The 9,288-nt window shown below is 45.6% G+C and overlaps 1 protein-coding gene across 1 annotated transcript in view; it reads right to left on the bottom strand.

Annotated features, from left to right (window-relative positions):
- Nucleotides 1-6,255, bottom strand: part of MYO3A (myosin IIIA) — a 102,419-nt gene extending 96,164 nt beyond the window's left edge. Inside the window, exons 1-2 of the mRNA XM_083467358.1 lie at nt 5,824-6,255; nt 877-1,059 (exon numbers count right to left, since the gene is read on the bottom strand). Coding sequence (XP_083323484.1) covers nt 877-1,044 — 168 coding nt within the window. The 5' untranslated portion in view covers nt 1,045-1,059; nt 5,824-6,255. The remainder of the gene's footprint in view (nt 1-876; nt 1,060-5,823) is intronic.
- Between the last annotated feature and the right edge of the window lie 3,033 nt (nt 6,256-9,288).

Here is a 9,288-nt window from a genome sequence, read left to right on the forward strand (position 1 = left end):
CTATAAATGAGTTAAGTCAGTAAAAAAAAAAAAAAGGTAAATTGATAGCAGTTGCTTGGCTTTTTTTAGTCAGTTATTTCATTTCTTCAGTTCAATCCAGTGCAGTGTTCTCAAAGAAAGATGGAAATTTTCAAGCACCTTGTTTATTGCAATGGCTCCCTCTTCAGACACTCAGGATTCCTTCAGTTTAAGGAAGCAATATAATCTATGCGGCCAAACTTCCCCAGATGAGGGCATTACATTCACAGTGCATGAAGCAGAAACTATGGACCAGTTGGCACCCGACACCCCACCTTCTCAAACAGCAGCCAGCATTTCAAGAACACAAGGGCTTTGTGGCAAATTTATGAAACAACAGAGGAAAAATAAGCTAGCCAATAAAGGCAATGACTATATTGTTATAGATGGGGGGCACCCACATAAACACTATAAATTAATAAATGGCAGGATTTTGATTATTTGCTGTATTGAAGGGAAGACTGGAGGCCAGTGGAAAAATACAGGCTAAGCTTTCTTGCAGAGATACTAAAGGGGTGGCCCTTTAGGAGGAATCTTGGGCCTGGGCAGATAGAAGGTTGCCAGGGTAACTGGGTGTAGAGTGACAGGAAAAGAATCTTTAGCAAGGTGTGCTGGGAAGATGACAGGGGGAGAACCAACAGTGGGCTCCATCTTGGGCAGGCTGGCTGAAGGCTAGCTGGAGGTGATGACTTTGACGCCAGTGCTGCACTGCTGTGGGGAACAATACCCTCTTGAAATGACCATTCTGTAAGATCTGGACTCCCTCCATGCAGATTGAAGGTGTAAATGTGTGAATAAAAAATAGTTCTTAAAGCTACAACAGTTTCTGCTGTGCCTCAATTCTAAAAGTAAACTTACGTGAACTGGATCCAAGATTTTGACTGCAGCTTTGCTCCCATTTTTCTTGTTGAACACCTTGAAAACCTTGCCATATGTTCCTTTGCCAATCGTCTCAACTATTTCCCAGGTGTCTGAAGGATCAGGAAAGCTGTCAAATATGATCGTTTTGCCAGTTAAGGGCAGCATCTCAAACGGCAACTCCTGGTGGGAAAAAAGAATTCTGCATTGAAACCATCACTGAGAACAGTCGTCCCAATTACAGAGGGAGCTGAACAGAAATGTGTTTATACATCTCACTATGTTTCAAAATTAATTTTTACCAAGAAGCATTTGTAATAAAAAAAAGTTTCAAAAGGAGTAAGAGACATAATTTTGAAATCTCAGCTATCTGGGGCAAAATTCACATGATAGTGCCAAGACAACACTAGGACCACATAGTACAGAGGTAGCCATTGTGGATATGGATAAGGATTCTGGATATGGTTGGACTACAACCTTCACAATCATATACTGGCTGGGAATGATGGGAGCTTGCAGGGCACCATGATGGCCACTTCTGGTATAGTGGCTTAGAGGTCAGCCAGGTAGTCAGCTCAAATATCGCCTCTTCTCTGATTTCAGTAGAGGCCTCTGACAAACCAAAAGCGGTTGGCAGATTCCCTGTTTCTGAAATGCCCTCCCTTGGTGAGATGTGTCAGCCTCCCTCGCTATTAACTTTTCAGAGGAATTTAAAAACATCTGTTTGCCCAGACATGCGATGGCTGAAGGACCTGTCCCTAGCAACCCTGAAGTGATTAGTTTTGAGAGTAAATTATTTATTCCAGGAGTTTCTAAAGCCTTCGTCATGTGCCTCCTCCATGAGAGGTACAGAGGGCGGCAACACAAGAACTGCCCTTTTCTGCAATCATAGACTCTTTGAGTTGGAAGGGACCCATGGGTCATCTAGTCCAACCGCCTGCAATGCAGGAATCTCAGCTAAAGCATCCATGGCAGATGGCCACCCAACCTCTGCTTAAAAACCTCCAAGGAAGGAGAGTTCACCACCTCTTGTGGGAGTCTGTTCCACTGCCAAACAGCTCTTACTGTCAGAAAATTTTCCAAGAATTTTAGTCGGAATCTCCTTTCTTGTGACTTGAAGGCATTGGTTTGAGTCCTACCCTCTAGAGCAGGAGAAAACATGGATGCTTTTTCATGTGACAGCCCTTAAGATATTTGAAAATGGTTATCATATCTCCTCTCAGTCTCCTCTTTTTCAGGCTAAACATACCCAGCTCTTTCAAGTGCTCCTCATAAGGCTCATTTTCCAGACCCTTGATCATCTTGGTTGCCCTCACGCTGAACATGTTCCAGCTTATCAACATCCTTCTTGAACTGTGGTGCCCAGAACTGGGCACAGTATTCAAAATTGTGGTCTGACTAAGGCAGAATAGAGTGGTACTATTAATTCCCTTGATCCGGACACAAGACTTCTGTTGATGCAGCCTAGAATAGCATGAGCTTTTTTTTGCTGCTGCTGCATCACACTGTTGCGTCATGTTAAGCTTGTGGTCTACTGAGACCCCCTAGATCCTTTTCAAATGTACTGCCAGTAAGCCAGGTGTCACCCATCCTATATTTGTGCATCTGGTTCTTACTGTCTAAGTGCAGAACCTTACATTTGTCCCTATTGAAATTCATTTTGTTAGCTTGCGCCCAGTTCTCCAATATGTTAAGGTCATTTTGAATTCTGATTCTGCCTTCTGCAGCATTAGCTACCTCTCCTAGTTTGGTGTCATCTGCAAATTTGATGAGCATCCTCTCAGTTCCTTCATCCAAGTCATTTATAAAGACGTTGAACAACAACGGGCCCAGGGCAGAACCTTGTGGCACCCCACTTGCCACTTTTTTTCCAGGATCACAAGGAACCATTAATCTCTTTGGGTTCGGTCAGTCAAATCCACCTAACAGTTACCTTGTTCAACCCACATTTTACCAACTTCCTTGCAAGAATATCAAGATACACTGTGTCCACAGCATTTCCCTGATCCACTAAGTTTGTAATTCCAAAAAAAGAAAGAAAGAAAAAGAAATCAGATTGGTCTGGGATGATTTATTTTTGAGAAACCCATGTTGGGTCTTAGTAATCACAGCATCCTTTTCTAAATGCTCACAGACTGACCGTCGAATTATCTGTTCTAGGACCTTTCCTGGTATCAATGTCAAGCTCACCAGTCTATAATTACCTGGGTCTTCCTTTCCCCCCAGGCAAAAATGTTCCTCTTTAATCAGGCCTTTGGCTATTTAACATCTTATATCCTTTTAGATTAAGGTCACCAGATTTTTTTTTCAATGATTCTGGGGACACTTTTCAACTTCAATGGATTTTGTATGGGGACTGATTTATAAATCCGGGGACTGTCCCCAGGAAACGGGGATGTCTGGTAACCTTATTTTAGATGTGTGTGGTTCATTTTGGGGGGCAAGGTTATATTTTTGTTTTGTCCTTGTTCTTATTATGTATTTTGCATTCTTATCTTGTATTTTTAGGCTGCAAACTGTCCTGGGATCTTCAGATGAAGGGCAGTACACAAATTTAATAAATAAAATAATTTTTTTTCGAGAAGGTTTTTTTTTACTGTTTTTAAGTTTTAATTGTATTGTTTTAGTAGTGACAGGTTTGCCACCTTGGGCTCCTTTGGAGGGAGGCTGGGATACAAGCGGCGGCCATTTTGCACACATCTGACAATTGATGCACGACCGCTAACACATGCCTTGTTTTGGGCCCTGGAAGGGGGCGGGACAGGGGTGGGACAGCCTTACAAACAGCTGGCATGTGCAATGACCCAGAATGCAACCCCCACACAAATGGGGAGCGGCCTGCAGCTATTCAATAAATAATTTGGGTGGGGGGAGGGAGTGGCCCCACCTTTTTTGGCTCAAGGCCGAGTGGCATGTGGCTCTCAATTGTTTCCCCCCCAGGGAATGAGGGCAATGGTAAGAAAAAAAGATTCCCCTCTCCCTACTCTAAGAACTAAGGAATTGTAAATAATATTGGACAGTGTTCCCCTGCCTTGGGTCTCCAGCTGTTTTTTGGACTACAACTCCCATCATCCCTACCTAGCAAGCCCAGTGGTCATGGATGATGGGAATTGTAGTCCCAAAACAGCTGGGGACCAAAGGTTGGAAAGCACTGATATAGGAGATGCAGCTGCTATCATTCTGTATGGTGCCCATGCTTTGTGCATGGCTAAGCAGGGGTTAGGCATCAGTAGTCCATGTACAAACTCACATTTACTTTCCTCTTAGCAGCACTCAATTTAAGAAACGCAGCAAAACAAAACGAAAACCCAAAGTGATTTTTCAACAAGTGGGATGCCCAATGAACATTTCTGAAGAGCAAGCCAGATCCCCAAGTCTAAGCACCTTTTAATTTTCCTATTACAAGCCAATGAACATTTACAAGTGTCATAAAAATCAATACCTTTGCTCAAGTCTATTTGTCAGAGCTGACAACAACAAAGCCTCAGTGGCCAAAGAACTGGGTCACCCGTAACCCAAGAATTGCTTCCTTTATCTGAGTACTGATATCCAGGTTAGAAATTAAGGAAGAGTATCAGATAACCTGGTCAAGGAAAGGAAAGGCTCCGGGCATTAAAACACTGTTACACCTCCAACTGCACATACCGGTACATAACATGATTAGTTCCCCCAAAGCCAGTTAAGACCCTCCAGAACAGGCTAGATTAACACGAGAGCTGTGCTTCCTTATTACAACACCAATTCAGGCAGTGAGTTTAGCCAGCTAGAAAAAGGTAAACAATATAAAGTTGGGATAATGGCAGTTGTCAATATATATTTGTAATGTTGCCTGCTGCATACTAAATGTTCTCACGGTCAAACCACTCGTGGACCTCTAGACTAGACAAAGTTGCGATGCGCAGAGGTGTGAAAAGTGCAGAAGCTGAAGGCGCCACACCTGTGACACGCAGCACACTGACTTGGAAGCACATTTCATTGAAATTGATGGGACTCAAGGCTCATATGCAACAGGTTCCCTTCTATGCAGCAGCCGACCATATCTCATTACAGCCTGTAAGAGTCCGGGATCTGTGTTTGCACATGGGGCAAGAGAGAAATTGCATCTGCAACTGGATCCTGCTTCTTGTCATGTGTAGTCCACACGTACACGTGACAAACCAACACATGCGTTAACTACCCATGCATTTAAAATTAATATTTTGCTATTACTATGATGTCACTAGGGTTCACGGCACTTCACACTGATACCAAACCGAGGCTACTGCCAAGTTTCCGACTGTATTAGCAGCCAGTGAACAAACTCACTTACTTTCATCTCACAACACATTTAAAACGTTTTATTTGCAGCTGTATAGCTGCAACTCTTTCCTTTACTAGGGAGGCAGCCACATAGAACAAAGGGGACCGAGTAAAACACCCGCAAGACTCAGTTGCACAAACCCCACTGAAGTCCATTTATCTTACTTTACTCCCACGACAATCGGTTTAGGATTGCTGCCTACGCGCGCAGCCCGATCCTATGCAGCTTGCTCCCCAGCAAGCACGCGCCGTGAGTTTTTGTTCAGTCTGATAACCGGGGATTGGCGGTGGTGGGGAGCAGGAGTGCCAGTTTGGCCCCACGACCGTGGGTGCCCGGGGCCGTGGGTGCCATGCACCGTACATGGCCCTGGCGCCAAAATTTGTGGGTGCCCGGCCCCTTCGTGGGGTGCCCGAGCACCCAGGTCACCGGCACCTATGGTGGGGAGATAACACGCAGCAGATCCCTTGCTGCTTCAACGAGCAGCAGGGCACACAGCTCGCCGTTCTGGTAAACGCGCGCTCCTTGCGCGGAATCCTACACGCTCCCCGCAAGGGCGATCTTCCTCCCCATTGCGCGCGCTCAGCTGCTCCTCTGCCCCAACCTTCCCCATCTTCTCGACACCACCCCTGGGGAGCGAGGGGGCTTACCTTGCTTGGCGGTGCAGGGCGGAGACAGGAGCCCCACGCGACTCTTCCTGCCCCGCTGGAGAGCGGCTCGGGCGCGGGTTCGAGTCCTGCGCGGCCACTAGCTCCCTCTGCCCGCGGATAGCTCGACCCATCCAGCGGCGCCTACAAAGAATCCGGGCGGGAAAGCAGAGATCCCGGCGCCAGTGGCGCTCAGCTCTCCTCGCTCCAGATGGCCAGATCAGGTTGCTCCGGCGGAGCAGGCAGCTGTCCAGGGGTTCCGCCCGTCGGATCCTGACCCTTCGCCTGCCCTGCAGCGGATGCTTTACCCCGGGGTCAACAGAAGGCCACGCGAGCAGGCTCTCGCCCTCCTCCTTGTCCTCCTCCTATTTTCCAGGCATCCATAAGGGAGACACCTATCTCAGTCCCCACCACCGCGCGCCCCCTCGCACTCTTTCCAATGAGACATGCAACAGATTGTTCTTCTCCTTAAAAAAATAGTAAAATAAAATCCGCCGCCTGCCCTCCTCCTCCTGGTGGCCTGGATAGCAGCCACCTGGCGTTAGGAGAGACAAGCAATAAGCTTTGCATTAGTAGCAGCAGATCAGCCCCTCCCTGTGTTGATAGTCCTTTTTCTTCCTCGTTGTGGACGTGAACGGCAGGTGCTGCTGCTGCTGCTGCTGTCTGCAACCGGGCTAAAGAAGGATGCCCATATATTTTGATAACCCGAAGCAGAAAGCCAGGACTCTGGGAAGGGGCTCTGCAGGCTGAAACCCTAAGCAAACTATTTATCCATATCCTACAATCACTCTGGAAAGCTGCAGACGGCACACACCTGCGCGCCACGGTTTGTCCTCCCAAGAAACCCTGCGAGGAAGGTTCGCTTGAGAGACGGCGACTGCCCCAGGGTCACCCACTGTGGTTCAGGGCAACACAGGAATTCGAACTCTTCTTTGTCATATATTCTAACCACTACACACTGACTGGCCTAGGAAACAGAGAAGGGGCCAGGAATATTTTTGGCCCGGCTTGGCCACACCCCACATCCTTGGGTCAACTTTGAGAGGCGGGAGTGGGGGGTCACTCACCTGATGTCACTATAGGTGGGTGATCCTGCCCACCTGCTTCACTGGCACAATGAAAGGGCTGGCGAAGCCGCACCCAGGAGAACTGAACTCTGCCCATCAGCTGATGTCACCCAGGGATGACAGCTGTTCGACAGGTCAGTGTGGTTTGGGGAAAATGGCCTCTGGGACAAATTGGACTCTCTGGCATGCCAATAGGTCCCTCAAACCATAGCATAGAGTAAGTTCCCATTAACGCACTTTACAGACATTACACCAGTGCTGAAAAATTTGCACTTGCTGGCTATTAGGTACTCAGTCAAGTTCAAGGTTTCGTTGTTGACATTTAAAGCCCTAAACAAATTGGCAGCGGCACACCTAGAAGATATATCTGCTGGTATATCTTCCCTGGTACAGACCAAGCTGATGATTAATATCTTCCAATGTGGGTCATTTCACCACCAGTGGGCGGCCGCTGCATTTGTGGGCGCAGCACCCACCCTCTGGAATGCCCTCTCTCAGTGAGACGGAGACAGTGGGGATTTCCAGACATCTCTTAAAAACTTACATGTTTACCAAGGTTTTGGCTCCTAATTTTTTTAAATTTTCTGTTCTGTACACTTTCACTTTTATTTGATGTATAGTTCACTTTTGTTTTTAGGAAATGTTATTGAAATATTGTCGCACTGTTATTGCTTTTATTTATTTAGAAATGTTTGGAAACCAGTTCGTTTTTTAAAAAAACCTAAGCTGTAGTACAAAAACAGTATAAGTTATTTTCAATAAAAACACAGGTAAAATCTGCAAAAATTTAAAAGCAAGTGTACACAATTAAATAAGTGGGCTTACGGAAATAAATGTTTTCAGCGAACATAACACGCAAGATATTTGGGGCACCTGTTTTATATTTAAAAGGAAGTGAATTTTATGTAAACTGTTGAAAGGAATTATCATTGTCATTGATATTAATATTATAAGCTAAGGAACTAATTTTGACAGGTGGGTTATTCCACCCACTTCTCAAAATTAGTTAAAGGGGTAGGGCAATAGCAGTCAAGAAGGACATCAGCTGATGTGCAAGAGGTTTAATTCTGCTTTCAGCAGGGCAGCCACATCTTTGCTTGCCTCACACCTGATGTCAGGTGTGCAGCAGGTGAGTGAGTTTTGCATCATGGGTCAAATGTGGTCTGCAGGCAGGCCAGAGCTTTCCCACCCCTGTTACTAAATGGTATACATTTTTAGCAAATAAAAGGATGATGCACCTCCTCTGTTTTTAACTCTACCTGCAGATTAGTCACAGGCGTTCTAGTTGAGTGACAAATAAATTATGTACATGGAAGACAACTAATAAATAAATTCTGCCTTCTGTAAAGTTGTTAAAAATACAGGAGCCCCCTCCTCTTTTGCATTTGGCCTGCTATAGCAGTCTCTACTCTTGAGAAAACATCAAGCAAGAGGAGAATTCAACTTATGGATCTGGATCTGCCAAAATCTTAACCACAGGTGATTGAAGAAATGCTTGTGTGGTCTGTATAGACCCATTTTAAAAGGCAGCATGTTAATAGGACACACAATCTTTCGTATCTGGGGCATGCCGTTCAACTCCTTCCAAAATGGAGCTATTCTTCAGCACCCAACAGAAGACAGGCTTACTGAACGGCTGGTGAATAGTTGCCTCAAGTCTTTCTGGGCAGAAATGCATTGAATTAAAATGGACCAGACAACTAGTAAGACCACCTAGGGGTGGTCAGATTTTGTTTTGTTTTGTTTTGTTTTGTTGGAGCACATGCACCTTTCAGAATCTCGTGAAATATTTTTCTGTGGATTTCCCTCTTCTCTGGAGTCATTAAAGGTGCAGTAGCCCCCTGTTGCCTTTTTCACCAGGCCACTCTAGATAGTGAGAAACAGAGGAATTCAGCCCCGAGGAGAAATAAAAATGGCTGTCAATCCAGAACAAGCATGAACTCTTGTGTTTAACGCTGGATGTTGGTTACAGCTTGCTTCGAAGATCAACAAACCGAGGAACAGAATTAGGAGGGAGAGTGTGCATGATGCCTGAGTATTGCTGTTCAATGTGCTCCACATACCAAAATAGGCTGCTCTGAGCACCTAAATGGATTTCCCTCTGACAGCAGACTAAGAGGCGGTTCCTATGGAAACTTGGCTCTAAACCATAGAAGCCTTAACGGGTCACACAAGCTACAACTGGAAACTAACAGGAAACTATGCTGACTTTGCAGTGCAGGTGTCTCACGTTCCCTGAAAGTTTGGAAACATTACTTTAGGGCGCTTTTGTGTGGAAGAACAGGCAGACAATTTTGACAGCTGAATTTCTTTTTGTCATGGCAGGTGTTGAAAGGCAGAGGTGTTCCTGCATGCAAGTGAAAAAGCTGGCAACGTATAAGATCTGTTCACTCTAACAATT

This window comes from Podarcis liolepis, assembly GCF_965112155.1.
Source record: "Podarcis liolepis genome assembly, chromosome: 12".
Classification (NCBI taxonomy): domain Eukaryota; kingdom Metazoa; phylum Chordata; class Lepidosauria; order Squamata; family Lacertidae; genus Podarcis; species Podarcis liolepis.